This window comes from Polyodon spathula, chromosome 18 (assembly GCF_017654505.1).
Source record: "Polyodon spathula isolate WHYD16114869_AA chromosome 18, ASM1765450v1, whole genome shotgun sequence".
Lineage (NCBI taxonomy): Eukaryota > Metazoa > Chordata > Actinopteri > Acipenseriformes > Polyodontidae > Polyodon > Polyodon spathula.
The window spans coordinates 15,900,194-15,918,153 of NC_054551.1; the positions used below are offsets into that span (position 1 = coordinate 15,900,194).

At 38.7% G+C, this 17,960-nt stretch overlaps 1 protein-coding gene across 14 annotated transcripts in view; it reads right to left on the minus strand.

Moving 5' to 3' along the window:
* Positions 1 to 17,960, minus strand: part of nfia (nuclear factor I/A) — a 367,146-nt gene that overhangs the window by 41,383 nt on the left and 307,803 nt on the right. For 10 of the 14 annotated variants that reach the window (XM_041277571.1, XM_041277572.1, XM_041277574.1 and 7 more), the window contains 2 exons: positions 15,924 to 16,052; positions 3,216 to 3,394 (listed from right to left, as the gene is read on the minus strand). In XM_041277571.1, coding sequence (XP_041133505.1) covers positions 3,216 to 3,394; positions 15,924 to 16,052 — 308 coding nt within the window. The remainder of the gene's footprint in view (positions 1 to 3,215; positions 3,395 to 15,923; positions 16,053 to 17,960) is intronic. The other 4 variants (XM_041277579.1, XM_041277582.1, XM_041277585.1 and 1 more) reach the window with 1 other exon arrangement.

Below are 17,960 nucleotides of genomic sequence, written 5' to 3' on the forward strand. Positions count from 1 at the left end.
CATGTGTGCAGTATATTGCTCCCAACACATTGCGGAAAACAGAAATGTCACAGAAATTTGTTTTCAAAGCTTGTAAGTACACCCTGCTTTTAGGGAAAAATAGGTATTTGGCTGTTTGCCTCAAAAAGCACAACTGGCAACGCACAAGAAAAAGCGGATTGGGAAATGCCAGCAATAATTGCGACTGTTTAAAACATGGTCTTAACACATTGATGCAATTGTAAGTGTTGCAATTGCCTGCAGATTTTGTACATTATTATAATATTTGAGAACCCTCATTTGCACTTTCTCCACCCCCCTTTTGGAAATTTATGCAGGAACGCCCATAATTACATATTCATCTACACCTGGACCGCAAACAGAAACTGCTGCTAGAAAGCATTCCCTAAAACATCACAAATAGCATTGCACTTGTTTAGTACAATTCCCCCAAGATTTCGGACTTGTTTGCAATTGGTTTGCGACAGGCGCAAAGCTTTAGCACACCTACCCCTAAATGTATGTACCATATAGGGTTTGATTCAGGACTGGACTGGACTGATTCGAACAGACAAATCTGCAAGGTGTTTTCATTGTCCTGGGAGGGTACATGGCCATTCCACAATGATTACTGAAAAGGGGTGCAACAATTAATCGAAGCATAGATTATTGGTCACCTGACCCAGTTTTAAGTCTCCTGTTGCCGGTTTACATTAAAACCTTGCGTGTGAGTGCGCTGCTTCTAGTGCTAGTACAGTAGATTAGCGCGTTGCTAGGATACACACTTCAAGCCTATATTACGCACTGGATAAGAAACATAAGAAGTAGGCCAAGTATTCACTTTCTTTTTTAATTTAAAAATTAAGGCAACACTTTTTTAATCTATTAAATCTACCAATTACCTTTTGTTTCAAAGCATGTTGTGTTTGGATTATATAGCAATTAATGTGAGATTAATTCAAATGCTTTGCTTTTGGACATAAAATGTAAATAGTATTGAACAAACATAGTTTAAAAATTACTTCTGTTAAAATATAGTATTTTTTATTATTATTACAATGTTAATCTGATGCAGACGCACACATATTCTTCAGTTATTAAACGTAAATCCTTTGTATTTCTTTTTGTATTATCAGAAGTGTTCTAATTTGAAGGCAAGTCGTGCCTTTTTGTTTAACTAGTTTAATGATTATGCATAACAGTGTTTTTAGTTATTAGATCCTCTGTTAAAAAAAAAAAAAAAGTTTGTTTATTTGCATGATTATCGTTGATAAATGTCTATACAATAATGGAACACGAAATTAGGATGCCCATTGCACCTCTATTACCTACTGTACTGTAACCCATTCAGGGAATTAGTGTTCCCCCTGCCTTGTTTACAAGAAACACATTAGCTTTGCTGTATCCCGCATTGTCCATATCACAGTAATATATTTTTCAACATAATCCCGATTGTTTTGATATTTTTATTCACACATCATAGGTAATTAACTAAGGAATTCATTTTTTGTGCTTTTACTCAGGAACATGACAAAGCATTATGTTTTTCTAAACATCCCAGTGCATCCAGTTTGTGCTCCGATTGAAATGAGTGGTGTATTGTGGGAACAAAAATCCAGTTTAGCCATAACGCTGCAATGCAGACCACACAGGACACAGCAAAGGTAACGTAATGCGTTACTTGTAAACACTGCAGGGTGTTCTGTAACACTTTAAATAAGTCTGTTCTCCAGAATCTCTTTTAGGAAATATCAGGAAATTACAATTTTGGATATGGAAGGACCTTCCAACCCTGCTTCTATAATCTGCTCTTGACAGAAATATAGAACCATTAATGAAATACACTTGGCAACAAATGGTGCTTTTACATACTGCAGAATAGGTTCCTGGTCAATTGCAAGTCAAATGATTTGGTCATGTGACTGTACACAAAGTAAGTGCGTTAAGTTAATTTTGACTCAACCCCTGGATATTAATACAGAACATATACAAATGGATATAAAGACAAAGATAAATCAAATTTATAGAAAATGGCGTAAGAAATAGAATGTGGCAGGCAAATAAATGAATAGTTAAATAACAAAGCTGAATAAAACGATAGGCAGGCAGGTTGAGAGACAGTGAATATTGATGGAGGGGAAGTCAACCAGGCCCACAGACAGGGTGGCAATCTGAAAGATCAATACCGTAGATACAGACAGACAGGTAGACAGAGACACAAGCAAGGACAACTTTAAAAAGGACACAGATAGTTAAGGAAAAGCAAGCCTACAGACAAAAAGGACAGATGTATTTAAAGAAAACCGGGTAATGCTTTTTATGTGATGTAAATAAGTATTTAATTTATATGTAACTACCTAATATATTCTGATGTTCAGTGGTATGTTGTTGTCAAACTATACTGTATGCAAATACGTGTGTGTGTGTGTGTGTGTGTGTGTGTGTGTGTGTGTGTGTGTGTGTGTGTGTGTGTGTGTGTGCATCCGCCATTTGACTGCCATTTTACTGTTGTGCTCATATCCAGATGCATGTTTACTATGGGTTATACTGGTAGTTTGCAAACATTTATGACATAAAAAGATGTGGAAAATATTGGTCATCAAAGTCAAAGGAAACCAAGCATATTTAGTAATAAGTGGCACCAAATTCATATATTTTACAATCTTATGGGTATTTACAAGCATATGTTTTTTTGCTATATTGTCTTTTTTTTCATTTTGTGAAATTATATTTACAGTTAGACACTGAATCTGTCTGTGACTATGCCACAGAAGACCACGTGACATGAACAAAATTGGGATTTTCAAACAGAGAAAGCCACAGTGCTGATTTTAAATTTCATAGCAATGACGGTTTTATTTACTTTCTTTTGGTATATACTATGGTTATAAAGATCAATAGCTATAGGCTTTTCTGAAGTATATTGTGAAATGTTGTTTTTCCTTTTTGATGCTTATTTCAATAAATGTTATTGTAACATGCCCCATAATGTGGTTTCTGACTGCTTTGGTATTGCATATTTGAGGCATGTTACTGTAAAGCAATACATATGTCATTTGTTTTTTAATACTGTACCTCCACATAGGTTTAAGTTTTGGAACAATACTTGTCACTCTCATATAGTTACTATTCCATATTGCATAGCGTGTTCATTAACATGTACACTGAACACATGGGTACATTTATATCACAAGTAGAAAAGTGCAATAGAAGGAACGAAAAATGTTCTCTCTTACATTTAGGAAGCCCACCTGCCCTGCTTGCTGGCCAGCGTCAGGGCAGACGAGCTGCACAAACTCCTTGAGGCTCTCCTGGGGGTGGTAGCGGATAGCCGGGTGGGAGAAGTAGGGCCCGGGCTGCTGAATGATGGGAGACGTTGGGAAGTGCAGCGTTGACGGCGTTGCATGTGGACTCGCTGCAAGAAAGGCAAAATGACAGGCATGGTTATCCATCAAACTGCAGCTTTTAAGCACAGCTATCCATCAAACTGCAGCTTTCAACCACAGTTATCAAACTGCAGCTTTCAACCAGATATCCATCAAACTGCAGCTTTCAACCACGGTTATCCATCAAACTGCAGCTTTCAACCACGGTTATCCATCAAACTGCAGCTTTCCACCACAGTTATCAAACTGCAGCTTTCAACCACAGTTATCCATCAAACTGCAGCTTTCAACTACAGTTATCCATCAAACTGCAGCTTTCAACCACAGTTATCCATCAAACTGCAGCTTCCATCACCTGCAGGCTTCCAACTACAGTTACATCAGACCCTGCTAGCTTTCAAAACCCACATTATTCCAACAAAACTGCAGCTTTCAATAACCAGCGGTTTTCCATCAAACTGCAGGCGCTTTCACCACGGTTATCCATCACAACTGTCGTTTTCAACCACGTTTCTCCATTCAAAACTGCGCTTTCAACCACACTTATTCATCAGCTGTCAGCTTTCAAAACCACCAGTTTTTTATCCATCAACTGCAGGCGTTTCAATACCAACGGTATTTAATTCCATCAACTGCCAGCTTTCCAAACCCCATTCCTCATCTCCTCGAAACAACCTAAACCAAGAACCCCTTTAAATCGCCGCGTGCGGCACGAATGCGGTCCAGAGACCCCCGACGTAAATAAAAACCTTCCATCGTAGAAGACACCTTCAAGAGAGTAGCACCTGCTAAGTGTGGAGGGTGGCACAAGGTCCTTAGTCAGTTAAAACACGATTCAAACATTTACAGAAAGTCGTATTTTCCCTCTAAATTAAAAAAGCCTTTGATCATTTATTGGCTTCTTTAAAAAACAACAAAAACTATCAGAATGATTTGTTGTTTTTCAGAAAAAACTTCTTTAAAAAAAAACTTGTTTCAACTGTAGCGAAAACTCTACAAAGTTCGGGTAAAATCTAAATTAACAAATAACTCCTCTCCCCACAGCAGCCAGTAACCAGCCCTGACCTTGGAATATTACCCTGATTTTTTTTTTCATACACATAACCGATTTAAATTTTAATTGTAAAATTTAGGTAGTCTTTTTTTTTGGGGGGGGGTGGGGGTTCACAGAGTAACGATGGGGAAGATTGTTTAACCTGACCCTCATAGTTCCCTGTTTGCCTGGAAATTTATTAGAGCATTTTAACAGCACGGAAGATTCAGTTTAATTCATGGTGGAATTTCCCCAAGTGTAAATAACTCCAAATAAAATTCCAGGAGGTACAGATTCTCAAATTAGTTAGGCAAGACTAAGAAAGGGGGCCGAATCAGAGGCACGAGAGGAGAGGGAGGGGGAAGCGTTTTGTGCCATTCCCACAACTTGCCACTTATAATTTTAAAATTCCAGGTAAAGCATTTTACCAATCCACCACAAGCACACACTCCTGGTTTTGAGCAGCCGAACCCCCATGAGAACCTGAATCATCAATGATTAACCCTGCCGCAACTATCAAAGAAACACAGATGCCCAATCCACACCTCTTCCTGATGTAAGCGCTCTTTGTGGACTATGATTGTCCTAGAAATCAATATCCTAGCTATGTGCTGAATTTGTTAAGATTGTGACTTGATGGGGTGCACGAGGTGGGTGTAAGGGCGCCGTGGTCGTCTCTGTCTCTTGGCACCGTGCTGTATTACATACAAAATCCTTTAGGCGGGGGTGGGGGGGAGGGAAAAATACAATGCTCCTATTTTGGGGTCATGTAACATCATTTCTTTTTGTTTTTTTGTACAGTGACGGTAAAAGACAGTTGGTTAAGCAATAGTTTTTTTAGGTACAGGTAACTGTAAAGACCCGTTGTTCCACCCGGTTAATCAAACTGCAGCTTTCAACCACGGTTATCCATCAAACTGCAGTTTTCAACCACGATTATCCATCAAACTGCAGCTTTCAACCACACTTATCCATCAAGCTTCAGCTTTCAACCACAGTTATCCATCAAACTGCAGCTTTCAACCACGGTTATCCATCAAACTGCAGCTTTCAACCACATTCCTCATTCCTCACACCTGAACAAGAACCCCTTTAAAAACATGTTTTTACCTTCCATTCGTATAACAACAGTCAAGCCTTATACACAAGGTCTTAGTCATTTAAACACTATTCAAACATTTACAGAAAGTCGGTTTTCTCTGAATATAAAAAGCAGTTTGATATTTATTGGCTTCTTTAACAACAAGACTATCAGTATTGATTTTGTTCAGAAAAACGTTCTTTAACTTGTTCAACTGTAGCGACTCTAAAAAGTCGAGGGAAAATTACTAATTAAAAATAACTCCTCTCCACACAGCATGCCAGTTAACCAGCCCTGGACTTGGATATTACCCTATTTTTTTCATACAATAAACTATTTTATTAATTGTATTTAGGTAGTCTTTTGTCAAGATTACAGAGGGGGAGATTTGGTTAACCTGCACCTCATAAGTTACGCTGTGGCTGGATTTTATTAGAGCATTTTACAGCACTGGAGAATTCAGTTTAATTCATGGTGGATTCCCCAGAGTTGTAAAATACTCCAATAAATTCCAGGAGGTACAGGATTATCAAATTAGTTACATTTGCCATTCCCACAACTTGACCACTTTATTTTAAATTCCAGTTAAAGCATGTTATCCAGTCACCACAGCACACACTCTGTTGCAGCCGACATGAGAACCTGAATCATCAATGTTACCCTGTCCACAACTATCAAAGAAACACAGTGCACAAATCCACCTTCCTGATGTAGCAGCTATTGTGAGTATGATTTCTAGAATCAATATCTAGCTATGTGCTGTATTTGTTAAGATGGGTGACTTATTCATTGGACTGGTGTTATCTGTATTACAAAAATCCTTTATGGGGTTTAACCATTTGGTAACATCATTTATTACAGGTGACGGTAAAGACCAGTTGGGTAAGCAATAGTTTTAGTACAGGTAACTGTAAAGACCAGTTGGGTAGACAGAAGTTTATGTTTTTTTCCCTTCTGCTTAACAGACAGAATGTTCTTCGAGGTGGAGGGTGAGTTTAGAATTCACTGCACTGAATTGCAACACACAGATTCAGAACTGCTTCACACGTGCCATTCTGGATGCTGTACTCTGCACCTAAGAGCCTGAAGTACACCGGGGTGTGAAATAAATACCCCACCTGCATTAGTTCAGCAGGTATCCAGTAACGAAAATGCATTCAGACAGCAAGGAGCAGAACAAGCACACACGGAAAAAGGAAAGCAAGCCCCAATACAGCTAGGATTGCCGATTGGTCCGGCAGTGTATTGGTTTTTGTTGCACGTTTTGGACTATTAGTTGTATTGAAACTTGGAGGTACAACAATAACCCTGACTTTGACCTCCTATCAAAATACCATCTGGGATACCACGATTACTTCATAACCGCTGACTGCATTTCTTTCCGATTTAACTGATAGATTGCTCTTCATTTAAAGGTGTGCTGATTTTCTTTTGGTGAAGATCTAATCAAAGCTGACTGACTGTCTTATTTCTTATCTGTAAAAGAAACATGTCGCTAAAAATCTAGAATTGTGGCCTCCTTATTACCGTCCTTCAAAGTTCCTACTAAAGCCACCACAATGGTTCATTAATTCACATTATATATTATATACATTACCAACCAGACATTGTTTGAACAAAATTGAAAGATTGACAGTCTTTTAATGGCATGACACCTATCAACTATTTAATTGTACCGGATCAATGTAATTATTCTGTTCATAACAGAGGTAAGGTTGGGTTGTTAGTTATTAGTATAATGCCCTAGATGTAAGCCTGGGTCCTTTAGCTGTGATATATTGCTGCAGTTAATAAGATGGTACGTTCTCATTTCCAGTATCAGTGTTTTCCTTTCTTTCATGGGAGATGGTAAACTGATACCACATAAACACTGTTAAATCCACAGCTCCGTGCTGCAGTAATTCACTTAACTGTGCCTTGATTTATGACTCTGTCAATAGGGAGTGGCTGGAAACTCTGGACTCTCAGACTGCATTGTGGGTTTTGTATTTACTGTAAGAATACAACTGGATCTGGGTTTTCTTCATTGCTTCTTTATGTTCTGCCTTTTGTCTGGAGTAAGGAATGTGAACTTTGGAAAGGACAAAAAGGGGAACAATTTGCCGCAGGGGGAGCCTAGCAATGAGACGCAGCTATTAAATTACAGTCTAGTCCGCTTAAGGTAATCTGTGCTTATCCTAATCACCCACTTACTTACTGCAATAAAAGTGCCCCAGTTGGAATGCCATCTTGCCCCCTGCAGCTTGCCTGATCTGTAGGGAGTTTTGCAGCCTGCCTGATCTGTGGGGAGTGTAGCTCACATGTTAAAGTACTGAATGCAGGCTGCAGTACAGATAGGACAGTTTCACTCTTAGCTTTCTGGTTTGCTTACAAATGGTATATACTGATGTAGACATTTCTAGTATCAATGTCTATAGTTCTATATCAGAGTTTTAAATGCAAGCCTTTGTTTTTTAAGTACTGCAATTGTATCTTTACCACCATCATGAGGTTACTGTATGTGGTACACATTAGGGGTAGCGTCGACTAGTTCAATAGAAAAGTGACAGTCACCCTTAGAAACTGGTAGTCTAATGGTTTCAAAGTAGCAGCAACAGAGCAAAAGTACAACCTTAAAAACAATAGTAAAGTGTTTGAAGTGTATACAAGCAGTATTCATATTTGTTCATATATGAATTGTGTTCATCTGTTTGACTTGAAACGGTCAGTAAATGTGAAGTGTGTGGTTTCGAGTAGATGGAATAGGTGAGTAACATATAAATTACATTGTACAACATTAATACCTGTACATAGTTTAAAACAACTCAAGCAGTCTTACTATATAGTGCATAAACAGCAAGCGGTACAAAACACTATATTCAGAAATTAATGCTTGTACCTCTTCTAGTACACATTCAGAACTGTTTGGTGAAGTAACTGTATAGTTTGCACATGTAATACAAGACTATGGCAACAGTAGACCATAGATGTCCCTCATAGGCAGAATTCCCATCTTTTAGACCATTGTGCTTTTCTACCTGGTTCTTTGCTTGTTTCTTTATACTTCAATTTGGCAAAAACAGATATTTCAATTCAAACACAAAAGATTAAAAGCAGCTACTGCTTCATACTAACCATTTCCTTTGTTTCAGGTATATTTGAGTCCAAATGTCTAACTTCAATCAGTCTATGTGACTTACAGAAAAGGAAGTGATTAGGTCAAACAAATCAATGGAATACATGAAAAAAGGCATAAAATGCCTTCAATACAATATATGAGCTAGTGATAATGTTGCTAATGATCATAAGCCTCCCACTGTGATCAACTGAACTTGACTGGCCATGTGAATAGCCTGTGATTCAGTGTGTATGCATAAAGCTCAATACAGATGCACCTATTTGACCTACTCTGCCATGTACGTAACACCCTGCTGATTGCTATGACAGCACTGCCGTGCACTGAATGAAGGTACAGCTGTTCAAGCTATTTACTACTGTGTTTTGTATTGCATTTTAGTTATATCTTTTTATTTCTTCATTCATGTGTTCATTCCAAAGCTCCAAGGCTTTGCAAATAGAAAATAAAGTAGAAGTGGGTGGGTGAGAGGGGATAATAGGTGTAACAAGAGGGACGTTTGGATGGGTAATGAGATATCAGGGTTATCTGAACTCCTGAATTCAATGTGGGGATGATAGGTGTAAGAAGGGGGACCTTTGGATGGGAGAGATTAAGCACTGTGGCCTTAATCTCTCGAACATCTTTGCTCTACAATACTGCGGTCACACCGGATATCAACCATTACCCTGGGCTCCTACCACAGTCTGCCCTAAGCTGGTGTAAGACACATCAGTTAGAAGAACACATGTGTTACTGCCTACATCCGACTGGGATGCTGCAGGTAGAACAGGTTAATGGTTACTCTGGTGTAACAGCTGTATGCAGAGAGAAGACTCTAGAGGCCATGATTTTAACAGGTGTTAACAATATGATAATTCTACTAAATCTTACCTAATGTATAGTGCCAGTATTTTGTAGGTCTCTGATTTTCCAAGATGAAAAATGCACACATCACAGTAATGGTGAATTTGATTTTGTTAATGGCAATTTATTTGAAGCAGTTAGTGGAGATCATTTATCAACCGATCCTTGCTGATACCTCAGTGCTAAACTTCCAGTCTACTTTGAAAGGTTGCATGAAGTAAGGAAAAGTCCATGCTGAAAACAGCAAAAGCAGTCACTGGTACTCTAAGGTGATAAGATATCTGACACTACTAGTTTAAAGGAACCTCTCGGTTGCACACCTTGCTTTCAAAGCATGTCATTGGTTGTATGGTCAGTCCTTAGAGGAAGACGCAGCTGTTTGGTTAATGACAAGAAAGAAGGCATTGACTGGAGACAATTACATTCTCCAGGTGAAGGACCAAGGAAGTAGATGACTATACGAAAATAAGGCATGCAAACAGAGCTTTCCTGAACATAGTATTGTAACATATATCTTTTTAAATATGAAAATACATAATGAATGGAAGTGCAGATTTATGGACTTATGTCAAAAACTAAAACTCCCTTTAAAAAGTGAAACAGTAATATAAAATTGGCATATCCATACATCACTGTGATTTACAGTGGAGTGGTTTGCTTCATATTTTTATTGTATTTACTAAAGTTAATAAAGGCAAACACAGACATGATAATATCTTTGCAGTCCATTTCATTATTAACCATTAAAAATGCATATCACATTTTCTCTAACTAGTGCTAGCCAGCACTATAAATACACTTTTATTATTAGCTTTATTAGCATTTCTACTGCTCCCCCTTTTATTGTGTTTTGGTACTTCACGTTAATTCAGGATATGCAAACATTCCCAATAAAACACTGCAGATAAACGGCTGCAAATTTGATCCTTTGCTGTAGGTCACATGGTTTGATTGAAGGTACAGCAGACCATTGGAGAGAGTTTAAACAGCAACACATATCTTCAGTGCTGTCTTTGAAATAACTGCATATTCCAAATCGAAGTGTATAATACTGTACAAGACCCAAATGATCTTCCACAGAAGATGGACCAGTGACTGTATTGCGTAAGTGTGTAAATAAGTCCAAAAAAATATTTTAGTCGCACATTTTGCCATTGCTATTAAATGACTTCATATCACTTGTCCCTTAAACTGGACAATTAAACTTAAAGTATTCAAGGATCCTCTGCAGTGTTTACAAGAAACCCATTGCTTTACCTTTGCTGCATCCCTTGCTGTCTGTATCACACATCACAGGTAAATAAAAATAAGTTAAATTTATAAGGTAAATAAGTTACTTTTTTTTACACTTTTACTCTGGAATGTTCACCAGGAGAAAGGTAATTTGTCTTCTAAACATTGCAATGTATTCCATTTGTAGTCCTCCAGAGACAATGCTAGTGCTCTGAAATGATTGGCGTACGGTGGCAACAGAAAACCAGCACCTTTACAGGACGGAGTGTGATCTGGTACACTGCAATCCTTAGAAGAGAATTTTGTTTTCTCCTGATGAATGCTCTAAATTTTGAGAAATGTATTGCCCATTATATTTTCAATATAACGCTGCGACATGGACAACATGGGACGCGGCAAAGATAACACAAACATCTAGCCCAAAGATCATTCCAGCACTAATGAATTCATTTAATTGCAGTTATATAGTTACCTTATTATGACTAGCAGACCATTGCCTTATACTATACACCAGGTTCTTATGATGAAAACGCACACACAGCAGTAAGCTTGAGATCTAGCAGCATCTATGCGAAAGCTCAATTCAAACAAACATAAAATGAGACCCTTGAAGCCTTCCTTTTGTCTGTTTTAAATGATGATTAAGCAAGCTCAAAAGATAAGGGACTGTCAGAACAAGAGATTAAATATGGGGAGAATGAATTCTCACATCTACTAATATGTGATCAGAACTTACAGGATATCAAAGCTGCTTCTCTCTAAGTACTGTTTGGTCTCACCTTTGCGATTTCCTCTCCCCAGTTCATTTAGCAGTCAAGTCTGTTCAGACAGATATCCACCTGGGGGTGAATATTAACCCAGCATGGCTCTCATATCAATGTTGGGGCTCCAATGATTCATTTAATAGGGCATTTAGTTCTGCATTTACTGCATAATTATCAGGTGGTACATGAAAGTAAAATCAGCTATCGGAGCTATTTGAGAGAAGCTCCCAGTGGGTGGCCTGTCAGTTAAACTAATACAGTGCTCCTTTAAGCCATTGCTTTCACAACACATGTGTAAATGATAATGATGTCTAAAGAGGTTTGTTTTGAAAGCTGGCTAAAGTCCAAGTTTCCTGTGGCTACTAATTTATCAATAGGGCTAATTGGTTTGTCCCTGAAAGCTGAATTTCAGGGAAAGGGTCATTTTTCGTTCTGCCTGTTTATATTTCTACACCATTCCTTTATGTTGCATGTGTGGGTGTTCCAAAGCAGAATTCTTTTTTATAAATCGACACAGCACTTGTAAGAAAATCATGTTGCAGTCTACTTAAGAGTTTGTGACTTTCATTGGGACAAATAATAAAAACATTACAGCAGTCTGTTAGTCTAGTAAATCAGCAGTTTAAGCAGAAAACAGCTTTACAATAAAAATATAACTTACAAACCATCCTATATACACAGAGCACTGAAAAAAAAAAAAGCTTTGAAAAAACTGATGTACACAATGAGGTACTTTTTTTCATTAAGGACAAACGCACCCAATAAGATTTTCAAACCAGAAAATAAACAATTAAATGTAGGAGCATGTAAATACTGTTTTATCTGTATTTTTTGTTCAAAGGGTTGCTGTGAAATGTAAGTATCAGAAACTCAAAGACTAGACAGGGTATGTTTATGGTACACACATCAGGAGTCAGATCACTAATCTGAACACAGGGCATGTTTATAGTACACACTACGATCAGGAGTCAGATCACTAATCTGAACATAGGGCATGTTTATGATACACACTACGATCAGATTCTGATTACATTATTTTCATGTTAATACTGTGTGTGTCTTTTTTTATGGATCAGATTTTGTTTTATATATTAATAAAGACCTGAGTATAAAGATGTGGCAAGGACCTTCAAATTCAAATATTCTACTTTATTCAAAGAAAAATTTAGTTTAATTCCACAGCGGGACATTCTGAGGAACTGTTCTACTGCAGAGAAGCTGAACACAAGAGAGGTAGGCTGTGATATTCAAAATCCTCACATTCACTCTGAACACAGAGAGGTAGGCTGTGATATTCAAAATCCTCACATTCACTCTGAACACAGAGAGGTAGGCTGTGATATTCAAAATCCTCACATTCACTCTGAACACAGAGGTAGGCTGTGATATTAAAAATCCTCACATTCACTCTGAACACAGAGAGGTAGGCCGTGATATTAAAAATCCTCACATTCACTCTGAACACAGAGAGGTAGGCTGTGATATTCAAAATCCTCACACTCACTCTGAATACAGAGAGGTAAGCTGTGATATTCAAATTCCTCACATTAAATCTGATTCAAATGTGATGCAGTTCTGCTGCTAGTCCTTTATGTGTCTAGGTTTTCTCTGGACAGACTCAGAATTCAAAATGCTGTCCTGTATGCAGACTGGACAATGTTCATCAGTGACATTAAAATGTTATGATTGTAATAATGATTTGTGAATAACATTACATTTCTTGTGCTGGTCAAAAGTCTGATGTTATAATAACTTAGTTTAAATTACTATTGAACATATCTATTTTTGTGAGGGCCTTAGGTGCCTCCAGACCAGTTGCTAGTAAAAGCTGCCCTGAACCTGAGCCGTTTACCCATCTGTCTAGATAGCTACCATTACAAGTGGGTCCTCATACACAGCAAGAGTGAAGATATTAGCACTGCCTTTGGGATTACTGGGATTACTGCATACAATCAAATTATTATTAGAAATGGTAGGCCTTGTTATGTTAATCATATAAAATCCCAGATTTGATCATTAAAACACAGACCATTAGTAAATCCCTTCTGACTTTAACACTTCAGTGAGCACAGGGCTGGAATGCCATTTCAGGGCCAAAATGTTATCACATACACACAGTTTAAGCTTCAAAATATTTATTTCAATTCATGGCTTTATTATACCATAAGGCCAAAATATGGGCTCATCTGGAAGAGCTTATCCCAAAGCAGGCACTTTCAAGGAACCTTGTCTTTTTCTAGGAACTGTCATGTGTCACTAACAGGAAGTTGCTGAGAGGCAGTCTTTAGTCTACTGCTGCTTCATCACTGTACCCCAAAATAAAGCATATTGTCCTGGAGGTGACTACAGTCTGTGGGTTCTCTTTAAAGTGCAATGTAAGGTGGGTAAGAAGTTATCATCCGTTTAACTACATTTGCTATGTCAGAGTGCAGCAATTAACCTGCCCCCTCCACACGTGGAACAGGTTTCCAAGCCATGCCACCCAGAGAGTGGTGGGTATGTGGAACAGGTTTCCAAGCCATGTTGTTGCTGCTATACATCTATCTGCTCGTTAATGTTTTTTTTTAATGATGAATACAGCACATGTGATTTTGAGTTGGCATGAATACACAGTATGCAGCAATCAGAATTCCACGCAGTATTCTAACCAGCGCATATATAACCAGTGATATATATATATATATATATATATATATATATATAATATATATATATATAACCTCATCATAACCTCATCATAACCTCTCTAGATTTGTACTCTAGACTTCCAACTGTGTAACCAAGTATTCTGTTTGGAATGTTTTCTTTTTTTTAAAAGAAGCCAAATAAAGTAAAATTCTACCTTTTGATCAATTGACTTTTGGCCACAAAGTGGGGTGGATACAATCCAAGGAAACTGCTGCTTCTAAATCCAGCTTAATTTCACTGTTTCACTGAATCTAATTTACATGTTTAGTTTATTGAACAATTTTACCCCCTTTTCCTTCACCAATTTGAAATGCTCAATTTGAATATGCAGAGGATATTCAACCAATAAAGAGAACTCAGGACCTCTGTTCCTGCTGTCAAACCAATCATCAGTTTTCACTTACCAAACCTAGGCAATGAATGTCTCCAAGCTATTGAAGCCTGGAGGCAAGGGCCCAGCTTGGGAGATCCCTGGGGGCCCCAAGCCAAAATCATCAGTTCATCACAACCAGGACTCAAAGCAACAAGCCCCTGATCATATGACTTACCCTAGTACTGAATGAGAAATACTGAACTTGTGCTCTATTTTTTGTATTTATCTTCACTGTGTTTCCATACCGGGTGACCTCACCCATTCCTGTCAAACCTCAGGCTTCTCACCTGAGACTATAAATCAGACACTGGATCTCCATAGTTCACCTGCCTCTGCAGTGGTCGATTCATGTAACAAAATCTCCATCTGCCATCTGATTACGATCTGAAATCGTTTCCATCAGTAGCAATACCGAACTGCTTTGAGCTGGTGCTCAGGAGAACCTCAGTTTGTATTTCGCATTGGCAGAAATCTCTCAGAATTGGGATCCCCGAGTGGTTCACCTGGTAAAAGCACAGGCGTGTGGTGTGCAGGGTGAGTCATACAGTCAGTGCAGTGCAGGTTTGAATCCTGGCAGTGCAAAGTCACCCATCTTTGGAGGGAGTGCTGCATTTGGTCTGGCAGGTAAGAGAAACTGGCAGGGACTGTTTCTTCTCAGCGTGCTACAACAGACCCTACTGGCCAGGCACCTGGTGAGCTCAGGCAGAAATCTGCAGGGCAGACCCTGGTCCTCCAGAGGCCAGTAGCTTGTTGACATCCACTCGGTCCTGGGATCGGAGGACGTCCACTGAACTTTCAATACTCCTAAGCTGTGTGGAGAATTACTGCAGTGAGGGGACATTTTACTTGGATATTTTAAACTGGGAAGAAAATTGGGGGTAAAACAATTGTGCATAAAAGCGTTCATATGCAGATGATAAGCAAACCTCGGATTGCAAGCAATAAAATGAATGTTGGAAAAGCCAGGGAACGTTTACGAGATAAGCAACTGAGGGACCACATTGATACCTTTATTTTTTCTCTTTGACCTTTACTGTCCAGATGGAGAGTGGACTGTAGACTGCTGATGGAAGTGATGGCAAGTTGATTTTGGAATGATCTAATTCCAAACCCATGCAGATTGTAAACAGCACTGTCTCAAGAGACACTGACGCCCACTTGGAAGTAACAAATGACAGTAGTGAAATGAATGAGCTAGCTTTAGACCATGAGGCTTATGGGGGATTTAGAAAGACACATGTTTTGTTATAAACGGTGCATTTATATTAAAATGCATTATATATATATATATATATATATATATATATATATATATATATATATATAGATATATATGCAAGTGTATTTTCCATATATCCCACTGCCAAAGGGTTCTGGATGCTGCTGACTCGGGGATAGCCCATATGCAGGCAGGTATGGCCTCACCTCTGGGTCCTGTAATGACAGGCCGATGATGATGTGTAAAAGCCGTTCGAGGGGAGGAGATCTGCGAAGGCGTGGGACTGCTGAAACCAGACTTCTCTGACTTCTTTAATGTAGTAGGCGATGGCATTCCTGGCAAGAATGATTGATAAGTGCAATTTAATAATGCAAGGTCATGGATCGACAGGCTGTGCAATGTGAAAAAGGGAGAAGGGAAGGTTAAGAAGAGGGAGGGAGGTTTTAGGTGAAGGGAGGGGTTATTAAGCAGGTTTAACGGACTGAAATGGAGACATCGCTATGGAGTGCCGTTTTGGTTTGCGGTCAGTTTTTTTTTCAGATTAGTTTAATTTAGCAAGTGATTTAACCATGCTACAGACTGCACTGAAAAGCAGGTTGACATTAATAAAAGGCCTACAGTTCTCAAAATGCTCGAGCAATGAGACGGCTGGCTTATTCCGTTCTTAGATCATTAATACTGATGTCTGGAAGGTAGTTTTGATTGGGGGAGTATTCAGAATCACCACCATTTTGGTTCTTGTTTCCTGCCATTATGCTCTGCTACCCTTGAATTCCTCAGGAGTGAGATACTACAGCCAACAAGGACTATTTACTGTTTCTCTTGTTGTGACAGGTTAAATGTCTGGAAGGGAAGACTTGTTTCAAACACCATGAGATTTGTGAAATGCATGATGTAACCACCCACTGACCGACTAGGAACTCCCCTAATTGTGCTTTATACAGAGTTCTGGGAAGATGTTATTAGTTTGTTTTTTTAAGGAGATACTGTAATTCACTGTACAAGAAGTTGAGCAATGTGACATGTAGCCTTAGAAATGTTGTCAGTTTTGGTGAAAACTGGATAGTGCTCTAAATATCACTTTGTCTGCCCTTCACATCAATCCATAGACAGGTGAACAAGGGGCAATTCATTAAAATGGTTTAGACTGTTGTAAAATACTATGCTGCCTTTTTTTGTAATGGGACTAGCCAATCCATTATTTTTATTTTTCTATAGATTAATAAAAAGTGAAAATTAGCTAAATCCAAAAGCAAAATGTTTTTTTACGAATAACTGACCACAGACCTGGCACACGTGAAATAATGTTTCACACCAAGATACAGAGTAGAGGTTCTTTAAAAAGAAAGGTATGCTGGGGGGTGGGGATGAAAAAAGATATGGCAGAGAAAGAGGTTAGGCAATGCAAAAGCATACAGCATCATTCACAGTCTACGTGCTAAAGCTAGTTTACTTAGCAACACAATTCAAACATTAATGTGTTAATATTAAAAGAAAGGCGACAGTAATGCATGCAAGAAAATGTCACCAGGATGTACCACTTGGATTAACTGTTGTTAATTTTCAGAGACCCCAACTAAACTTATCATTGGCATTGCCAGGAATGTCAACTTGTAACACTGTCAAATTGACCAGTGGCAATATTTAGCACCAATTCACTGAATCTTAGAAGTATTGCTTAGGTTGTAGTTGGTGCTGAAAGCTTAAGACAAAACAACAACAATTTGACTAGTTCATGTGCCCCCCAAACTCCCGAACCCAAAGATGTGGGCCACTGTATTCTAGTCAACATGTCAGCCATGCAGTTCCCCAACATAAATGGTGCTAAATGATATACCAAAAGAAAAACACGAAAACAACACATTAATTTGCTCCCTTTTCTCATCTGGTAAAGAAACGTGCGTTTATGCATTCCAAAAGAGCATGCACACCCTTAAGCTCAATGCTTATTTGCAAGCGCAGGTGGAATCATAGATTCTCAGTCAGATATAGAGCACTGCGTGTGTGTGTGTGTGTGTGTGTGTGTGTGTTAAAGAGTGTTGAAGTCCCACATCTTGGCATTTTGGTAACCCCCCTCCAGCTCCTCCAGCTCCTCCAGCCCCATCCAGCTCCCTCCAGCCCCCTCGGCATGATGTGGAAATTATGGAAACCCCCCCACCACACACAATATAAACATAGTGGACTAAAAATTTAAAATCAGACAAACTGAGGATGAGCCTTCTACTGGCTTTTGGACAGACAAC